The sequence below is a fragment of the Anas platyrhynchos genome, chromosome 4, assembly GCF_047663525.1.
Source record: "Anas platyrhynchos isolate ZD024472 breed Pekin duck chromosome 4, IASCAAS_PekinDuck_T2T, whole genome shotgun sequence".
NCBI classification, from domain to species: domain Eukaryota; kingdom Metazoa; phylum Chordata; class Aves; order Anseriformes; family Anatidae; genus Anas; species Anas platyrhynchos.
Genome location: NC_092590.1, coordinates 51,156,433 through 51,177,197, shown reverse-complemented (window position 1 = coordinate 51,177,197; position 20,765 = coordinate 51,156,433). Strand labels below are relative to the sequence as shown.

The 20,765-nt window shown below is 43.8% G+C and overlaps 1 protein-coding gene across 6 annotated transcripts in view; it reads left to right on the top strand.

Annotated features, from left to right (window-relative positions):
* CRACD (capping protein inhibiting regulator of actin dynamics) overlaps positions 1–20,765 on the top strand; it is a 122,768-nt gene that overhangs the window by 67,477 nt on the left and 34,526 nt on the right. For 5 of the 6 annotated variants that reach the window (XM_072037589.1, XM_021267653.4, XM_021267655.4 and 2 more), the window contains one exon: positions 15,606–15,774. The exons of the other annotated variant lie outside the window; for it this stretch is intronic. In XM_072037589.1, coding sequence (XP_071893690.1) covers positions 15,606–15,774 — 169 coding nt within the window. Of the gene's footprint in view, positions 1–15,605; positions 15,775–20,765 lie in introns of those variants that run through there. 6 annotated transcript variants of the gene reach the window in all.

Below are 20,765 nucleotides of genomic sequence, written 5' to 3'. Positions count from 1 at the left end.
CCCTGTGGCATCACTGGGAGCTATCACACACGTGACTCCCCCTTTTTATGCTGTGTCAGATGCTGTGCTTTGCCTTACCTTTTAAGATGGTCCTGATTTATGGAAGTTTAGAATTTATGGTTTAAAATTTTGAAGTTAATAGAAAAGCATGTGTTCATTTAGGATCATCTTGACTCTTCTGGACTCTTCTGTACAGTTGTCAAAAAGTTTGCTATTTTAAAGCTTGCTAATGTATTTCTAATCCCAGTAGTTTCTTTCCATATTAGTTGTCAAATATTATCATCTTCCGGTTGCACTGATACTAACTTGCATTATTTCATTTTTATTTCTTGCATTGGACTTGCAGTGATTAATTGCCAAATTCAGAATTTGAGTTAAACGATGTAAATGGACTGAAGCAGTATGAAATTTGTACGTATGTGTAAATACCGAGCATGCTCTGAAGCAGTGGTGCTGGATCAATGTGGCGTCCTTCTGTTCACCTCTGTGTTGGCTGCATTGGGGGGGGGGAAGGTGTTGTCCAAAATGTTTATAATGAATGGGATTTGCTTTCAACTTGAGCCAATGCTTAGCATCCTGATGTGACAAAAGCTTTGGTCTGTTTTCGGGTTTTGTGATTATATGTCTGTTTCTATTGGGAATTAAATAATACCTCTGTTTCCACTGGGTTGTACGATGCTCCACGTGAGCTTGTGCTACTGAAAAGGTGTCAAGAGGGGAAAAGGTCAAATGTTCTGCCAGGGAAAGAAAAGAGGGAGGAAGGAATGTGAAAAAGTCTTAACTCCTCGACAAGCTATTTAATCAGCTCTAAAGGATGGAAGAGGTAAGAAGACATATTTTGCGTGCACAATTGAGGAATTCATGTAGGAAGAAGAGACAGAAGTGTTTGAAATACCTGGCTAGCTCTCTCTTGTTGTCTGTTAATAATTCACATGGGCCTTTTCATTTGTGTTTTGTTGAGAAAAACAGAGTAGGCTTGAAATATAAAGAAACTCTTAACTTCCTTTGTGAAGGAGTGGGAGTACAGCGTGTCCATTCAGTACAAAGAAAAGAATTTACTTGGGTGAAGTTTTCAGACTTCTTCAGTTTTCTTTTTTTTTTTCTTTTTTTTTTGTAGGCAACTTAACCAGTGGCATTGGGGGAAGGAAACTGTTTCTCTCGTGTGGCTTTTACATTTGTGTTAGCTGTTATTAATATGTAATAACTAAGTTGCAAATTCCTAGCCCAGACTTTCCCAGAACCTAGTGCCTACTTTTGCTGCAAAATATTTCCTGTAGTATTACCTCCACCAAATAAATGGTACTTCATTTTCTTGACATACTGTGGGGTGCTGGGGTTAATCATGGCATGGTACCACTGTAAGGACTAAAAAATCACTGGCAGCTTGCTGTGGGGGACAAATCTGATTCAATGTCAACATATTCAGTTTCTCTGTGGGTACCCGAGTTTCATGGATGGGATTAAAAGTAGAAAGGCAGGGAAAATCTGCAGTTTGCCAGTCTTTTGTAGCTGAGGTGAGCGGTGACAATTGTGCACTGCTGGTCTTGTTCTCAGAAAGTGCTGGAGTGCTCGGGCTTTATTTTGCTTCCGTTTTCTGTCCTTTTCCTATGCGAGTGAGTGAAGTTGTTTCAGAACTTTTTCATGCCAAGCAAACTTCGTCTCCCAAATGGGCAAAGAGAAAATTTAATATGTGCTATGAAAATCCTGTTGGTAATGTCTTACTTGGGATATTTGTTTGTTTCTGATCCCCTTAGAAGCATACAATTTGCATAAAAAATGTGCATAAGTATTAAACAAATTCTAAAAAATGGTAGCACGAACACAGTGTATACATCCACAAGTAATGTAGGTAGCATAGCAATGTTTTTTATACCTAGAACATGAAGTTTTAATACCTCATGGGTGGAGACAGCCACTAAGTGGCTAGCACAGTCATTTGTAGCAGAGGCATTCATTATGTTTGTTTGATAAGATTTCTTCCTAGTGCTCCTTCAAACAAGTCAGAACGCGTGGTCTGGCTGCCTGTCCCCATGGCTCAGGACTGGCTTTTAAATTACTCCTCTGTAGAGTGAGCAGGCTTGCTGCTATCAGAAATGTGACAATCAACTGGGTGGGACTCTTGTCTGAATCAACCTCGCCACACCTGTATTAATTTTTCCTACTTACAAAACAACTTACACTTAATGAGCTGCAATTAATCAGCACCTTTTGCTTTGATACACAGATAAAAATATACTTTCAGTAAAATACTTGGTGAGCTAATTAGAGATCTCTGCCCAGTGCAGTTGGGAGACTTCTGTTCTCTACTTTACTTGTTATTAAACAGTGAGATCAAACCCTTGTTTCCTTACTCCAAAGATGCAATCTCTTCATGTTTTTCTCCTTCCATAGCAGACTGTATTTAATTCTTATTCTGGAATGTTGTTTCTCTAAATGACATGTTCTCTCTGGCCTAAAAAGCAGATTGCTTGTCCCATTTCATAACATAGCCCAAAGCGAGGATGACCAGGTGCTCTGTGGCTACATTTGACCCTGCTGACTACTCAGGTGCTGGAGGATAATAAGAGGATGACTCTGCAGAGGGTGCTTGGGGTATCCTGGAGAACAGGTACAGACAAACCTTACCAGTCTGATGGCATGGTCCAGGAGGGCAGGGCAGAGAAGCACAGCTATCCACGGCAAGGTCATGTCCTCAAATCATACCAGCTCTGGCACAACGCTTTTATCAGCAGAAGAAAGCTGAATCCTCTGAGGATGCCCCTTGAGAGGTTTAAAGCTGCCTTGATTTTAACCATGGTTGATCTTAGAAAAAAAAGCTATGACATTTTTGGTTAATTTAAAAAGAAAAAAGGAAAAAAAAAAAAAAAAAAAGAAAAAAAAAACTCCTCTCTTCAATTTGGGCCAGTCTGCTAGGGGACAAGCAATGCAGTGACTCCTCTCCATGAATTACCCAGGACTGGTGTCTCTGGAGCTGCTGATTGGGATTCCTACTGTGCTGTAAGTGCTGCATTTCCACCAAAGTTGCAAAGAGAGAGAGTTTGCTTCATTTGTGGTTTAGGAGGACTTTCTCAGGCGGTTTTAGTAGTAGAATAGTTGGAATTACTCATGGCTAAACAAAAATTCCATGTTCCAAGAAAGTAACATGGGTTGACTACCTCTTGTTGTCCTTCTGAGACATAAGGTCCAGCAAGTGTTTTCACAGCCATCCTTTCTGCCCTATTCCTTGGTCCTGGCTACATTTCCAGTCCTTCCCAGTCGTTGTTTGACAGGCTTTTGGCCTCTTCTGTGGTGATCTGCAAAGCACATGATGGCCATGTCGGAAAGTGCTGCCAGGCTGAAACCTTCGCAAGGCTTGCAGATAGGTACTGGCTGCATTTGTGTACCCACCACCAAGAGACCTCAGCAAAGCAAAGTTACATGTAGATAACCTGTTCAGCTTCTGCCCTTTCCACTTCACTCTGAATGCTTTGTTTCAATAAAATACGAGTAAATGCTTTCCCTTCAGCTTGAGGCATACCCTCTGAAGAAAAATACTGGAGAAAATGTTGTTCTGCATTGGCATTGCAGTATGTTCCTGCCTCACAGCTGGTGAGTGTCATTTTCCTTCCATATAACATGAAAAACTTACTTGTAAAAATTGGAGAAGAAGGGACAAAGGTGGGAGAAGCATGAGCTTAACTTGGACATTGTGAAAAGTTACCCTGTATGACTGACAGTGCTGTCATTTCACATATCTAACTTAAATGTTTTTTCCCCTGACTGTCCATGGTGGGTGTTACTGCGCATATGGCTTCTGGCCTTTAGCTCTGCTGTTTAAAGAAGTATCAAGCTTTGCACAGTCATGTAGGGCATCAGGATGTTTCTGAACATGCAGTGGACAATCTAGTATGGAGGTCTGACAGCAGGCCAACACTCAGCATTGGGATGATTGTTCTCTTTGGTTAGGACTTCTTGCTGTAAATGTTAATTTTCCCCCTGTGTGTGCCACGATGCAAAGCAACAGCCGCTGTTGTCTCCATACTCACAGCTGACAGATCACTCAGAAATGGTCCTGTGGTAAAGATTTCAAGAGGTGTGACTGGATTTCCTTTGAGATGCTTTGCAGCTTCAAAATGCATTAGGGAGAGAGGAGTGCACATCTCTTTATGCAAGCTGGTCCCATAAAAGAAGCTGATTATTTTTATAAGCTTTAATTTGGGCTTGTTTATTATTTTTCTGCTGTTACAGTTCTTGCAAAATCAATGTGCTGCTAGGTAATGCTTTATAGAGGTGGAAAAATACTGTTTCAGGTACACAGACTACAGGTGTTAACTAAGTTAAGAATAGATGTGAAGTGAGCAAAAAGGATATAAGTAGACGAGTACACACCTCTCTCCTCCGCCCCCACCCCTTTCCTGCATTTGCTCTCTGTCATTTCTCTTACAGCAATTGCTCTTAGCCTTGAGTTGTGTAAGTGGAGCAGAGGTATCAGGTGAAAGTGTTTTGTGCAGGGTGGCCAGCAGCCCACGGTGCTGGCAGAACAAGTAGGGGAGGGAGCTAAACGTGGTTTGTTCAGCGTGGGTTTCCTCTAAATCTGATTCTGAGCTTCCCTTATCTGCCCGTATCTGGACAGAGAGGGTAGCAGCTCCTGCACTGAGCTGCCTGCAGAGCCACTGGCTGTGGTAGCACCTGGGAAGCGAGTGTTTGGGGCTGCTGCAGTGCTCTCCTGCTTCCCCCCAGGCTCCACAGGCAGGCCCTGCAGTTAATCAGTGCCCGGACCCAGAGCACAATTTCAGTTTCCTGCTCTTGTTGCTGCATTCGAACAGCTGGAGGATGCCCGGTCTGCCAGGAGGCGCCCTGTGTAGCGCTGTTTTCTGGAAAGATGCTGTAGAGAAGATGGAGCAGGTGGCTTGGCCGGCTGCTGCGCCTGCTCGGAGTATGGCAGGCACAGCCAGCACTCCCAGCATCCTTCCAGGGCTCATAAATTGCCTTTCAGAATATTTTTCAATCTAGGGTCCATCCTGATGTCGTATCCCTGGATCTACAATGCATTCATTTCCCTTGGCCGTAATTACGTGTAATTATCCTTACCAGCACAGGAGGTCTCATTCCCTACCTGGCCACCTGAGTCTCTTCTGTTCTGTTTCATTCAGGGACACAGTAAATGACATAAATTTCAGTGCGGCCAGGTGGTTTTGCAGAAAAAGCAGCGTCTCCTTTGCCAGTGAAATTTAATTGTGCCCAACTTGTGGGGCTAAATTTTACGTATCTCACCAGGTCGCTGGTGATAATGGTTTGTAGCCTCAGTGCTGGGAGGCAGCGTGTGATGAGCACGGCGGGTCACAGTGGCAAATCCTGGCCTGGAACCGAACCAGCATGAAATAGTTTTCTCCTTTGTTTCTACTGCCTCAAGGAAAGAAAACCCAAGGAGATATGTTAAAAAGAAATGTCTAGTTGCCCTTGTTCCAGGAGAAAGAATTGCACAACTGCTTCTTTATGAAATGAATTATTTTAGATGTTTTTAAAACGTTTAGATTTATAAATGCTTGAGTATCTCTTTTGACTGCACCTCTTCTCTTCAAATGTTATGCCTCATAAGGAAATAATTTTCTCCTATCATAAAATAAAGTGGGTAGGGGAATGGGAGATTTCTCTGAGCATCACAGTAGTAGCTGTTTCTTTATTTTTTTCCACTTTGATGGTACAGATCTTATAAAGAACCCTTTATTGATATTTCATTTTGTAGAATACATACTGGTATCTTATTTGGCTAACATTTAATACAACACTGCTTCTACTTTTAAGTGGTTTTTAATAAATGTACTTGGCATTGGCCATCTAAATATGATGACAAAGCACATCTATTTTATGAAGTCAATGATGTTAGGTTGCGAAGATGCAAAGAAAAATAATCAAGAGGTTTTGTATTTCTTAGGTATTTGTAAGGAAGTCTAAGCTGAAAATTTCATAGGATGTTCTTGAGGTTCCTAGTCAGTAAGTGTTTCAAGTGATGTCTGGTTTCTCTATTTCAATTCTGGAAGATAAAGGCAGACCATAATCACGTTAATCCTTCAGCTGCAACCACATTTCAAGGGCCCCACTGGAAACATCCCAGTCAGGTACTGCTTGTCTGTGCTCTGACCTCTTCTTTCTTCCTTAATAAATAACAACAGGGAAATGTTTTTTTATTCTGTATATTTTATTACGTTGATAACAAGAAGAGGAACTGAGTCGATTTTAAGCTCCTTTTCTAAAGAGACAGTTGCCAAAACTTCAGCCCTAAGACCTGCAGTCATCCTCTCACCACACGAATGCCTTACACACATCTCGTGTCAGTGCTCAGTACAGGGTGGAGGCAGCCCAGGCACCTAAAACAGCCCAGAGCTCCCTGTGTGGTCTCTGCTCTGTGAAAAAGTTGTCTGAACTTTATTCTTTAAAGGTAGCAGCCTGGTACCTGCTTACCACAGAGGGACAGGTGAGGAATAAAGAACAATTAGTGAAGGATTGCAAAACTTTGGTGTTTGAAATACAGTACCACTGTAATTAGGGTTTAATACTAATGATTAACTTTTTATTTCATTTCCAAGGTCTAGCTGCTCAAAATCACATTACTCAAACTGGTGTGATGGTGTCGGTTAGCTGCAGGGTCAGCTGGAGCTCTTCTCTTCATACCATTCAAGTCAGTACTGCGATAATAATTTCATCCTTAAGGCCTACAGTACAAAAATGGGCAATTTCAGAAAAAGGCTGAAATGAGCATCCAGCCTTGGCAATCAGCAGGGAAATCCACTGCAGGCTAGAATAACTGTGTCAGCAGGGGGAGGAAAGCAGGTGTGCTCTGCACTCCTGAAGGTGCAGAGGAGCAGGAGGAGTTGTAAGCTGTGCATGAGGAGGGGAAAAGCATCTGTGATTTGCAGCGGGGTCTGCCCAGGTCTGGAATATTTAGGTGGTCTGAGGGGGTGAGCCTCTTACTTGTGTGCCCAGGAGGTGGATCTTGTCCATATCCCTGAGGATGTCTCGGTGGAGCCTAAAAACTACCTGTTTTTTTACTGAGGAGGGAACAGTCTGGGCTTGTGTTCAATGTATAGTAGTGAAAGCTGCTCAGAGAGTGGAAAAAATGGCTGTAGGATAAACTGGCAAATCTACAGACTCAGGCCACCTGTCCAGAGTCTTAATCTAACGTAAATTTAGCAAAGATGGTGTGTTTATTAGAAGAAATAAGTGAGCCTTGAGAAGTGAGCATGCAGCAGAAATGCAGCAGAGGAGCTCACCATGGGAAAGGGAAGGTGCCTCTGGTCTCGCTCTGCAGGGAGGCAGCTCCTTGCAGTAGCGCTGTGTTTAGAGGAAAGGAGCACACAGCAGGGCCTGCATCCTCTGTGCACTTGGCCAACATTATTTCTGAGGGTGATTTGATGATTTGCCAGTCCGGGAAAAGAGTGCTACAATTCATTCTGGCCACCTTGCCCAGCAGGATAATGTGGCTGAGGTTTGATTTTTATTTATTATTTTTTTTTTTTTTTTTTAGGAAAAAAACAAAACCAAAGCCTTCCAAGCTCCCCAACCTTAGTTCTCTTCACTGTTGGTTTCACCATGGGAGCATCCACTTCCATCTTCACTCTTTTTTTTAAAACCAAGATTGGCAGGAGGATTTCTGAATGCCGTGGTTCATACAGTTCTTCTCTTAAGAAAATAAGAGACTTTGTCATTTTCTTTACACTGCTATGCAGTTGTAAACCACAACAGCATTTTAATTCTGTGAAATGAGAGATGGTCACAAGTGATTTAGTTCTTTTAGACACGTTCAGCCTGAGTTCAGGTTGGACTTGGCTTCCATGCCACTCAGGTATGAGTTGTTGTTTTTTTGGTTGTTTTTTAAGACTCATTGCAAAATTTAGAGGTGGTTCTGAGGTTTCAACTCCCTAAGCTTGGGGAGGGCAGATGGATTTGCTGCCTTCTGCTCAGATTTACCTTTCTAAATTTAATGAGGAGATTACTAAAATATAGCGTTGCTGTGGTTGGTGATTTGCTTGGAATACAATTCCTTTTGTTCTTGGCTCTTCCATTGCACTTTATAACTCTTGGAAATCTGAAAAACAACAGAGACATAAAGGAATTGTTATGTTTTGTTTGTTTGTTTTATTTTTTTCTCCTTTTTGCCAGGCTAGAATTACTTGTAGAGCTATATCTGAACTTTTTTTTTTTTTTTAAAGTAATTCTACTTCATGGAACATACACTGTATTTTTTCCTTGTTATCCTGTTATCCATGGAGCTGCTCTAACTCAAAAGGAGTATTGATAGCTTCCAAAAACAAAGCAAAACTATTCCTGTGTCTAGGGACCAAGCAAGTTCATAAAATAAAAAATTGACTCTCTAAATTTCATCTGGCCTATTTAAAATATTTTTCACCTTACCTGAATTGCAAGGGTACAATTCTTTTATAAATCTGTCATTGTAAAAGTGCATTAAACTGAAACTGCAAGAATGAAAAAAAAATCATGCTTGCCTATCACAGTGAAACAAACAAACAAACAAAAAAAACATTTTGGTTTGTTGATTTTCTTTATTAGTGAGTTCCTGTTGCTCTGAGTGGTGACACCACTTTGAAGGCACTCCATAAATTGCTAGTTTTAGTGTTTTCAGCTGCAGAAAAAAAAAAAAAATCAAATCCTAGTCTAAAATACATTGGAAGTACCTGCTTGCTTTCAGCTTTGATTTATGAGCTGAGCTGTTTCTCCCCACAGCTGGCTCATCCCCCTTCACTCGTAGAGACCCCCCTACCTGTTCCAGGAGCCTTTCCCATCAGCTGACATTTCATATTTTTTGTAGTTGCATCTCTGTTCTGGCTTACGTTTGTGCTGTGACCTGCTGGCCTGTCCAGGTTTGTCTTCTCTCCTGTTTCTAGCTGATCAGGGCCAAGTTACTAGAGGGTATCTCAGCAAAATGCACAAAATGAGTTTGTGTGGGATACTTCAGTATTGCCTCTGCTCTCTGCTGGCCCAGTCCTCCAGCCACCCAGTTCGGGCCTAGCGTCCTGGTCCTCCTTTGTGTTCAGGAGACCTCTCAGCTTTGTCTTACAACAGATGCCAGCTTTATTTTATATCAGAAGCAGGTAGTTTCTGTGAGGAAGAAATGTTCCTTCTCCCACCAGTGGGAAAAAAAATGACAATTGGCACAATGCAAAAGTTTTTACTGGTGTAATACAGGACTTGCTCTAGGGGCTGGAGGGACAGAGAAGATTTCACGTAACATACTCCTCAGCGAGAATGATCTTATTAATAGTGATTGGGGTGTAAATGACTGCCAAAACCTGGGGAGAGGCAGCAGGAAGGTGTCTGGCCGCCCAGGGTTGTGCTCCTCGGACTTCGCACTGCTCTGCAGCTCTGGAACCTCACCTTTGGGACCTTGGCCAGTAGTTCAGGTGTTATAGTTCCAAGCAGGAATTGTCTTATAAAAAAAATGAATCAGCTGAGGAAATCCCAAGTTCTGCAGAATATCTTTTTTCACTGGAGAAGGAAACAGTTAGCCAATACCTCTACCATGTTGACATCAAGTGTTTAATGCATGTCAAGAAACCTTAGATAAAACACAGAATATCAAAAGGGTCTTCCATGAATAAGTCTTGTCCTGGTAAAATGAATTTTTGTCCCTCCTCTTACATAATGGATGGGTGCTGTAGCAGTGAATCAGAAGCTGTTGTAGTCTCTTCCTTTCTAAGCATCTCACATGCATCGCAGAATGCAGAGCTATTATAAGCTTTGTCTTACCCCGTATGCTCCCATGTGCAGCCCCGTGCCTGGGTAACATCTCTTGCATTTTCTTAACCCTTCTGTCAATGTCCTGACACGTACAAACGCCACTAGCTGCTGTGACTGTGCTCAGGGTGCATATCCCACATGGCCTTAAATCCCTTGACTGCTACTCACTCTTGTAACCTGTACCAGGGGCGTCTCCCCTAGGAGATGGGGAAAGAAGAAGGAAACTCCGGCTGCTACTGAAATAGCAGGGCTGGCTGGAAAGGCTTTAACTTACAGCTGGGGGAAAGGAGGAAAACGGGAGCTTACAAGTGGTGGGAGGTAAGACACCTGCTAGAGTAAAGTGAAAGAAACTAGAAGAAGTGGAAAGGAGCAGCATCCACTTGGCTTTAGTTCTTCTGTTTGCTGTCATCTGAACACACAAGCACTGCTCTTCACTCTCCTCCTGCATTAACCTCTCTTCCTTGCCAGTACCAGTAACTGTGGCACTCCTCGTGCAGCGGAGGTTGAGTCCTTTTACCTTGAAGCGAGTCAGATAAGGTTTTACTTTCCCTGTTATTTCCTTGTTACGTAAAGAGAAGTGTTGAAGTAGCTTTCTTTGCTCTGGGTGCCAAAGTTTATTTTATGGTGCCTGTTTGAACTTTACTAGAATCTATATTGCTGATTCATGTTTCCTAACATCTGTTTCAGCTGCGTGCATTTTCTTTGGCAGGTACAGTCTCTGGGAGGAAGGAAATCACAAAACGATCTGTCTATGGCAATGTTCTTGCTTCTCCAGGTGGCAAGGGAAGGCATGTTTCTGAAAAGCAAGATTGGTTCTTGCTGTGTTATGGATCCTGTAGGTAGTATTACTAGTTTCTATCAGGTAATCCAAGAATACCTCATGCTTTCTGTGGGGCAAGGTCTGCAAGAAATAGTATCTCTTACAAGATCACTTGATACTCTTGGAAAAACAGACAAGCATTGGCAGGCTATTTTAACTTAGCTTTGCCTAGGTGTTTTCTGAGACTATTGCATCTGCACCAATCTGTTGTCTTCGATCCATCCCAATCTTGTTGTCATTTAACATTTCTCAAGTATTGATTTCATCTCTGGTTATGTTGTCTCATCTCCATCACCATGGGACTGTTGCTTACTTTCTGCTTACGCTCTGTCGCTAAATGTCTCACAGCTGGGACTTGACCTCCTTGCTGGGAAGCCATGTCGCTGAGCCTGAACACCAGCCTTTTTCATGTTGATCTTATTCCCTCTGTGTTAGCTTAAACGTTTCCTCAGGCTCCTTGGTGTTAGCATCTGCTTTGTATGGCTGGGCTGTGTCCATCTGTCACCCCCAGCTGTTTTTTTGTTTGGTTGAGTGGGTTTTGTTACAGGTGGAAGAGAGGGCAATGGGCTGAGGGGAGATCATGGGGTGTAAAAACATCCAGAAAACAGCTTTCCCACTGAAATTTGATGAACCCCAGTAGGTAGAGGAGCTCATCTTAAAACTTCGGAACATGACCAAGCAGAGCAGGGCCTGCCCTCCTCCTTCCTTGTATCCAAACAGCTTGGTTCCCACTCCTGGAGGAGCGAAGACGCCTCGCTGGGGAACACTGCTCCTGAGTCTAAAGCCAAGAGCATCAGCACAAACCAAAGTCATCACAGCTTGTTTTTTTTTTCACTGTAGAGATGTGGTTAGAAATGTCCATCAACTTTCCCTCTTACCATGATATTTTGGTTCTTTTTCTCCTTAACTGCTACACTGTGCCTGCAGCTCGGTGTCTCATGCCCTCTCCCTACCGTGTGGTTCATAACGTTACATGTGTGTGGATTTCCATTCTCTGAACTTAATAATTCATGTCTTCATTATTCTATTACAGCACATTTTCTGGCCATTACACCCCCTGACAAGGAATGCTGTTATTTTGGACACAGCCCCTGTGCAGTGCCTCATGTTACAGACAGGCCTTACAGGCAGGTGCTGCACTTCACATACGAACAAGTGTCTGGGAAACCTCCACAAACCCACCTGCAAGACTCAGGCTTAAAAAATCTTGGCCATGATAACTTTCATTCTAAAAAGTCACTACAAATCCTGCTTTTATATTTCCCCTGAACCACCATGGTTCTGCCCATCAGCTGATGTCCTTGCTGGGTCCATTCTGCTTGGAGAGGCCTCTTCCCTGCAAGTTTTTTCTCTCTCCCCACTCTGAGTGCCCCAGCACCACAGCAAAGAGGACAAGCTGCAAGGAACCAACGCCTTGTTACTTATTAGGTCTCTTTCTGTTGTTGTGTGAGGCTCATTTCACTTGAAAATTATTTTTCAAATGCTTTCAGTGGTATCTCCTCTGTGCCATCCACATGTCAGCGGTGCTGCCTCACCTCTGCATTGTGCCTGCTGTTTGGGGTATATTGCTTCTTTTCCTTCCACTCTTTTAAATCTCTTCCCATGTAATAGCTGCAGTTAAATTTTGGCCCACCCATGCTTGTGTGAGGGCTCCGTGCAGTTTTTGAGGAATCACAGTGGATTTGGGTGACATCTGAGTAGTTTAACTACAAGCTATCTGACAGGGATTTGCTGGCTGGTGCAGTTACTAACACTTTGCCAGCTGAAGTCCAAAGGCTGTGCCTGATTTACAGGCAATAAAATCCATTACACCAACCTTAATCTTTACCGGAGAGAGCCTCGGAGTGAGAGATGGTGCAAGGGGAGGAGCTCTTCCTCTTGGTCTCCTGTCTGCCACCACGAGCAGAGGGATCACTGGCTGCCTTCGTGATGCCGCTGCTCTCTGCTTTACCTGGCTCCGTGTTGGGCTGTGTGTGTCTTTGAGCAGCTGACAAATTGTGTGGCAGGGTACAGGTTATTCTCATTTGCTCTGCTACTCCTCTGGAAGAAGCTGGGGAGGGAGCAGCGACCATATGCGCTGTGTTACTCAGCGAGCGTGGCCAACTCTGTTTATCTGTCGCCCTCACACCTCGTGTTTTGCTGCGATTCCAAACTGATCTGCTGCTAACTGCTTACAGTGATCTGAACGACAGAGCCCTGTACAACAGGCAGAAACAGGCTTAATTGCTGCTCTCCCGTGTTCTCCAAGGCTGAATTTGTAGGAATCATGTTTGAGGGATTAAGGAGAGGAGGAAATGGCCTGCGTGAGCCGTCCTGGCTCTGTCAGCAACTGCCCTTGGCACAAGCTGACAGCATTGGGTACCCCAACCTTCAGCCTTATCTGTCCCATGTTTTCCTTTCTGAAGCACAGACAGGCGAGAGGGATGAGTCACGTTTGAGCTCGAGCATCAGAGACTTGGAAGGATTTCGCACAGGGAGTTTGTTGCTGCACTGCCAATGTTTTGGTTCCTTTTTTTTTGTAATTGTTTTCCTGTTACAGGACAGATTTTACCCTGTAGGTGATATCATCCCATGTCTTCCTCTACAAAATCTCATGACAAATTTGCATGCTAGACTTTGCCTTAGCGGTTAGGGCTGGCTGCTCCTCATGTCTACACTGTCAGGACCGGGAAAGGTGCGTGCAGCCCTTGCAGGGACGGCTGTTGGTTGTGACTCACGGAGCCTGATTTAAAGAATTCATGCATAGCAATGTGACAACTGTGATGGTGCTGGGTGGAGTGGGAAACAGCCGAGGGATGTGCTGAATCACATGGAGACAAACAGACCTGGTTGGAGATAACCACGTTGGCTTTTACCCATTTTGCGATGAGGGCTGTGTTGGTCTGTCTTGTTCAACACCCGGCCTCACAGCTGGAGCAGCGGGGTAGGTTTGGAGCTGACAAGTTGAAGCACAGTTTCACCACAGACCTCCAGAAGAGGCAGGGACAAGGGGATGGGGGGTGGCTAACACAGTGAGAAGCTTTTTTTAACAAAATGCTGCTGCTGAATTGATTTGTACAGTAGATCGCCTTAAATGGCATCACACAGCCTTCCCTTCCAAAGGAGGCTGAGGGGCGGGCAGTGCGGGAGCTGTGCAGGAGCAGCTCCATCCCCACTCCTGGGCCTGGTACCAGTCCTTTCCCTCCCCTATGTGCTGCCAGTTGATTTATGAGATTTTGCAGGCAGTCTGAAGCGTGTGAAGGGTTGGGGCAGCTGTGGCCTAAAGCAATAATGTGTCTCTGCCTGCCTGCCTGTCTGGGGCTTTGTGTACCGATGCTTTTCTCTGAAGCTGGAATTGAGCAGCAAGCAGGCTGGAGATGTGAGTTGGCTGGTGCATGGCACGCAGAGCTAAGGGACAGGGAGAAGTAAACTCCTTGTTTAAATGTCCCCATTTTCCTTCTGGGGTGTTGTCATATTAGTAAAATTAGGCAGCTTCGGTGGAGATTGTTTCCCTAAGCTGTTTTTGAGGTTCATAATCCAGCAGTTCATCTTTTTATCTCCACGCTGCTACTGGGGTGCTGTGTTGTCCTAATGAAGTTGCGCAAATGCCGTGAGCCTTAACTGCTGAACGAGAAGATGATGCTGGGTAAACCTCTTAGGGATTTGTCAAGGAAATGCGGCATTAGTATCTATTGCATCTTTGACTTCTTACTTTGATCTAGGTTTCCTGCTTCATCCGTAATTGGGTGCAGATGCCCTCAGATTCACAAGGAGCCTCCTGCAGCTTTCTCGCTCTTTGTGCAAGTTTGTCCCCACCCCTGGGTTCAGCTGGGGCTGGCTGGCACCCTGCTGGCTTGGAAACCCCCCGTCGCTGGAAGCAGCCAGGTGGCAACGTGCTTTGGTGTCTTTCCTCTCCTCGATACTCCACTGTTACGCCTCTGGCAGCTGCTCTGGGGAGTCACCCAGACGTGGCTTCGCCATATGCAGGTATGGCAGAGTGAGGCATGAAACCCGACGTGGCACTGCCAGGTGCTGCTGCAGGAGGGAAATCTATAAGAGTTACGAAACTCTGTGTCATCAGTACAACAGGATGCTTCTCCAGCTGGGCTGCGATGGGAGGCTGAAAGGTTTTTAATACCACTAGTTTGTTTTAAGTAGACTCACTGCAAAATTGCATAGAGATAGAAAAGAAATGAAGTTTTTGGCAGTTATATGTTTTAGAAATTCTTTGGTGCATCCCAGCCCAGAGAACTTAACCTCCTCTTGGCAGTGGTTAGTAAGTTTTTGTAAATACATGTTGATAGAAAAGTAGTTTGCAGCTACATTTATTTTCTTCAAACTTTTGTGGGGTGGGAAAAAAAAATCACTTCTGGTTAACTTGTTTTATTTCTTGGTCCTGTCTTCATGTCTGCTTTGTCTTTTGGCTGTGCTTTTTTGGTGAAGCTTTTAAAAATTGAAATATCTCAAGGAAGAAGTGCTTGGTCAAAATCTGTCCCTTTCTCAGTTACTTTGGGGGCTCAGAAAAATGTTTATTGAAGTAACCCACCAGCAAACCAACAGGACTTTGTCCTGTGCTCTTCTCTCATTTACAAATCGACTTGCCTGGTTGTGAGGTCCCGTAAGTAGAGTACAGCAGGTGACTTTCAATTGCTTTCAACTGCACACAGGGGATCCTGCACCTGCCTGAGTGGGGAAACCAAAGCAGTGCATATCTTTTGGTAAAAAGGCCAAAACAAAAGCATGGCATAAGCCTAAAAATGATCCCCAATGTTACATTCTTGCTCAGTAAAATTATCCTTTCCCCTTATCCAGACATTCAGCTGATGCCTCCAAGCAGACCCTTAAACCCGGGAGCAGATGTTTTAATGCTCTTACTTTTGCTCTGCCAGTGCTGTACGTCAGCAGGGAGTTGCAGCCCAGCATTTACATCGCAGGCGCTGGGCTGCTTCGGGCTGCTGCTTTGCTCTTTGACCTCATTCTCCCTTTGAACGCGGTACCGCGGTGAGTGCTGGCGAGTCGCGCCGGGGGCCGCTTCCCTCAGCCCTGCCTGTGTTTGCCTTGTAATCCACAGACAAGAAAAAAGCAGGCAAGTTCCAGCCTTTCAAGAAGCTCTTCGGCAAGCGGAAGAAAAGGGAGCCTGCCTCAGACTGCGAGGAAGCCAAACTGAAGCCGAGCCACTCCTTCGGGAACGTCTGCAACGGCGCCTTCTCCTCTGATGAAGAGCCCAACGGTGGTCTGAGGTAGGAGCGTGCCACACAGCTGGGGGCCTGTACAAACATGAGGCTCGGTGTCCCTGCTTTTAAGGGGCAGGGCTTGATGGTAGAAAGTTGTGCACTGGTTGTTGGGAAGCGCGTGCATCTTTTCTGAACATGACACCTGCTGCTGTAGAAACCAAGGTCCCGCTGCTTGCACAAGCTGCTTGCTGGGAGCATGTGCCCGTGGACAAGAAAGGAATCCCAGGGTTGAGCAGAAATTAATTTTAATCCTGCTCCGTGATGTAGCATCCCTGAGCAGTCATATTAATGGCATCCCTGCTTAAAAGCAATTTCCCAATTTTAAAAAATTGGAAAAGGGAATCTTGAACTGGCTGCTACAGATGCTTTATTGCATGCTTTTCCCTGCAAGGTGATATTTCTGGGTCCGGATGGAAATGCCCTCTTTTGGTCCACACCTGTACAGTTTTTGCATTGTAATTAGGGTCAACAAACAGGCTGCTTTTATTCTGATCCTATTTGAATGTGGAATAGAAGGGGGAAGGGAGGGGAGAGGGACACCTGGTGATCAGGTGTATTCCAGTGCCAAGAACCGATGGGAAGAGAACACAAGAATTTGCTGCAGAAATAATGGGAGGGATTATTATATCAGAAACATGACCCTCCACTTTATTTTCAATGGTGCAAAATCACAGCTGTAAAGATGTGAGATGTCTTGAAACTTAAACATATCTATAATTTTGTTTTGTTCTGTAAGTTCTTGGTTTCCCCTTTGGTTTCTTCAGTGTAATCTCGTATGTCTCTTTCACCTGTCCCAAAGTTTCAGCAAATGGAGACTGAAGGTAGCAGTGTTGTAGCTGGGGGATGTGGCTGGCTGCTGCGGCGCTGCATTACCTGCACACAGGATGCTGAGCAGCTGTAGGAAGTCACCGTATCTTTTGCCTCAAGAGCAGACTAGTGAGTAAGAGCAAAACAAAAAGCATCATCTCGCTCCCAGGGATTTCCCATTCTGTGTAACTGAAAATTCAGTGCTGTGCCCAGACACAGGCAGTGATAGGGAGGGGAGCTTGCCTCACTCCACAACAGCATAGTGAAGGGGTGGCAGACCCTCCTGAGGCTGTTAAATGCTGGCATTTTTAAACATGGGCAACTTCTTTATCTAATTAATAAAGGCATTAAAATTAAGTCCCTAATGGAATAAATCAGTTCTCATGATGTAAATCACAGGGGATGAGCAAATATGGATGGTCCCAAGTCTCAAGTGGGATGTTTCTTTCTGTGCAAGTGATTCATGAGAGCTTCTTCTGCATTAGCCTGCTAGAAATTATCTCACACAGAGCTCTGCTTTCCCTGTCAGGCTTCGTGGTACAAATGTAGGTGGGATTTGATAACAATTTTCAGTTTGCAGGTAGCATCTGCCACATTTAGCCATCCTACAATGTGCATAGATGTTCAGCGTGGTGCATTAAAGCACTTTTGGGAGCTTAGCTTTGCCAACCTTTTCAGTTTTCAGTGGCGTGGCTTTCATCCACTGTATTTTTTTGCCTGTAGTATAACTTCAAATGTTTATGAATTAAATGCAGAGATCAGCTATTTAAGTAAACTAACATACACAGTTGTTTACAAGTTGTCTGCCAGTAAATGCATTACCATACCTTTCAGCATTCATACAGAAATGAACCAAAGGGAATCTAAATAACTACTAGTGTATTTATATAAAACTAAATTCCTGAATAGTTTTATAAACTCCTCTACTTCAAACTCTTTAAGAACGTAGAAAGATAGCATGTTTAAAGCTAATAGTAATAAAAGTTCCAATTTTGCAAAAATTAAAAAATAAAAATAAAAAAATGGGAATGCTTACATTCCCTGAATGGAGCTACATTTCTTAAGTAGCCTGTAAAGTACATTGATTTGTTGTTTGCAGACATTTCACGTGGAGTTTTTGTTTAGGGGAGGAGAGATTTGCTGTTTTGAAAAGCTAAGTAAGCTCCTTCAGGAAGGTAAAAACAAGAAAAGAAATAAGTGTAGGCTAAGTAAGACATCAATATCGCTTCTGAGAGCTAAGCTAATATTTCACTGCGTGCTATATTGGCTTACAAGCCTGCTCAGAGCAAGCACCTGAATCTCTAATGGGGAACGCACCGACCAGGCGATGCAGACACACCGTGAGAAATCCAGGTAATCTGCATGGGGTGTAGCTTCACCAGCTGAGTTGGAAGCAGGCTGGGAGCTCTGCCTGTCCATCCCTTCTCACAGCAACTTCTTGGACTCATCAGATGCAAATAATGCTCTTGGTAACCTGATGTATGCGCTCTTCAACCCCTATATTCATCTGTGTTGTTTTGCAATTCCCGGGCAGGAGGTTTGTTACTGCAATGTGTCTTGCCCTGCCTTCTGAGAGACTGGAATTCCTTTGCCTACTCTTACATTGCCCTTCTCAAGTTTAAGAAGTTAAAACTGTATCCATTAACTTTCTGTCGTAAGCATAAGAGCTAGGAGATAGAAGTGCTTATTACACGACAAGTTAAATTGCGTTTGTGGTGCTTCACTAAAGTCTCTAGAAGCTTCTGTTCTGAGGCTGTCAGACCTTTTATAACATTTAGTATTTGTGGTATTGTTTTTCGTGAAGGACACTAAGCAGGCATTGTGAGAAAAGACCTGCACAGTTTGTGATTCTGGGTTAACGTGCAGAGGCAGCTGGGGAATTGCATTTTAGTTGTAGTTCTATGGCAGTGCCTTTAGTTGGGCTGAGTGCAATATTCCAAAGGACATGGCAATAACCTGTCAGCTCTGTAAAACTCAAGTGTGACAATATTGATCTTCCAGGAAAAAGTCTCCTGGGAATCTTCATTCTGTTGAATGTGCCTGGCCATGAAATTCGCCCTCTTTATTTGTAAATCCCTATCAAATTCCCCATAATCCCCATAAAACTGTTCTCACATCACCTTCATGGAGTCACCTTAATTAAGCTGGAATTTTTGAAAGATCTCAATTCTTTCTGTATGCTGTGGAGGACTGCCTGTGAAGAAGAAGGTGGGACAGATTTATTGTCTTGTAAACAGCTTTGCCTAGCTTTTGCTCAACCTTAGTCAGCAAGAACCACTGTTGGGACTGGACCTGAATCACCCAGCTCTTTGCCCTAATAGAGCTGTGCAAAACTGCAGCAGTTAGCGCTCACCTAATGAATTCAGCTCCTTTTCTGCTTGTGGGGACTGCGTGCATAAGCAACGTGGTTTCTGGGAATGTATTTGCTCCGTGAAAATGTCACATTTTGGCAAGCAACCTTGCTGCTTGCTTTTCAAGATGTATCCCTGTTGCACTTAATCAGATAATTCGGTAAGATCGTATAATTGCATTATTTCACACCCGTGACTGTGGAAGCCATAAGCATTGCCTTGCAAATACGAAGCTTGGTTTCTGACAGTTTTACTGGTAGAACTTCAGGATTATCTTACCTTGAGAATTATCCTGACATCTTGTCAGGACACTTCACGTCTGGAGATGTGAACTGGACACTTGCAGGATTGGAGGAGAACCTTTCAGTACTTTTGGTGATATGTGCCCAGTGTCTGCACTTGAAGACATGCTTAGTGTGGATTTAAGGTTTAAGGTAAGTATTTTGCACAGGTTTCATCATTAGGCCATATAGATAAGCAAAATAAGCAATAAAGGGTTTATGGACCAGAGCTGGGGCAGGGAGCATGCTGTGTTCCCATGCTGTGTCAGGAGTTTTATGGCTTGTGACTGGAAGTTCCCAGGAGGGACACCCTAGGGTGATAAACTGGGACACAGAGCCAAGATGCAGTGTGATCCAAGGCCATACATCTGCACAGAGCTGCAGGCTGCGTGAGTGGCAGGCTCCTGAGAGGAGCAGAAATCTTCCTAATTTCTCCTGACAATCCAGGGGTAAATTTTGTTGGAGTTCTTGTGGGTTGATGGACTGAGGACTAAACAAAGAGCTCCTTCCACTGTAAGTGGGGAGGGAACGATGGCAACAACTGATGCCGACAAAGCCACAGTGATTCAGTCCCTTTTTAACCTTCATCTTCTGTACAAAAAGAAAAAAAAAAAAAGGAAGAAAAATAAAAGGGGGTGGGGAGGAGCAACACTAATTGTGCTTTCAGTATTGTGTCTGTTTTTAGCCTATGTGAACTTTGTTCCTATGAGTGCAGTTTATATTGAGGTTGTGCGTACACAGATGGCAGGGATATCACAGCGTTGAAAGTAAGTCCTCCAAATAACGTGCAGGTTCTTCTGGCAGGTGCAGAACGGGACCTGTATTCTTTTGCTTGTTCTCACAGAAGTTAGAGATTGCTCAGTGCTCAGCCACCCTTTCTGTGATTGTTCCCAGCTGGCAATTTCCTCAAAAAACAAAATTATCCACCTGGTTTTGTAAACAGTGTGCTCAGCTTGGGAATTTCTGCAGGTAATTGTGGTCTTCTCCTCCAATAACAGAGTATTATATAAGTTAGGCCTAGGGTGTGATACCATTTATTCACTGTTACTCATCTCTCATATCTCCATTTTAGCATCTGAATGTTTAATTATAATTTTGCATTTCATGTGAATGAGAACAACTCATCTGCGTCAAATGTGGCCTTGGTTACTAACTGCTGATCAATGGCGTTCACTCCTGTTGTCATAGAGACTGACCTGAAAAATGAACGCAATTGTATTTTCCTCATTTCTCAAGTGACTCTCTATTATCTTTCAGGTAATTACTCGGCATGTACTTTAAAATAATATTGATTGATTGGTGGTTGACTGGTGATTGATTAAATCATGCAAAAACTAATGATCAGGACAACCTGCTCTGTCTCTTTCTGGACTTGATGTTGCCTCCTGAGCAAGCCAAGCCCCTGCTCTGATGGCATGTTCACCTTGCTGCTCACATTTCCACGACATTTTGGTGGGTGTTGCAGTTCATGTGAAGAGTATCTCCCATGCTACTTTGGGGGAATAGTGAAAGGAGTAGGACAAGTGCTGTGATCTTCTTTTCTTAGTGTTGACCTTTG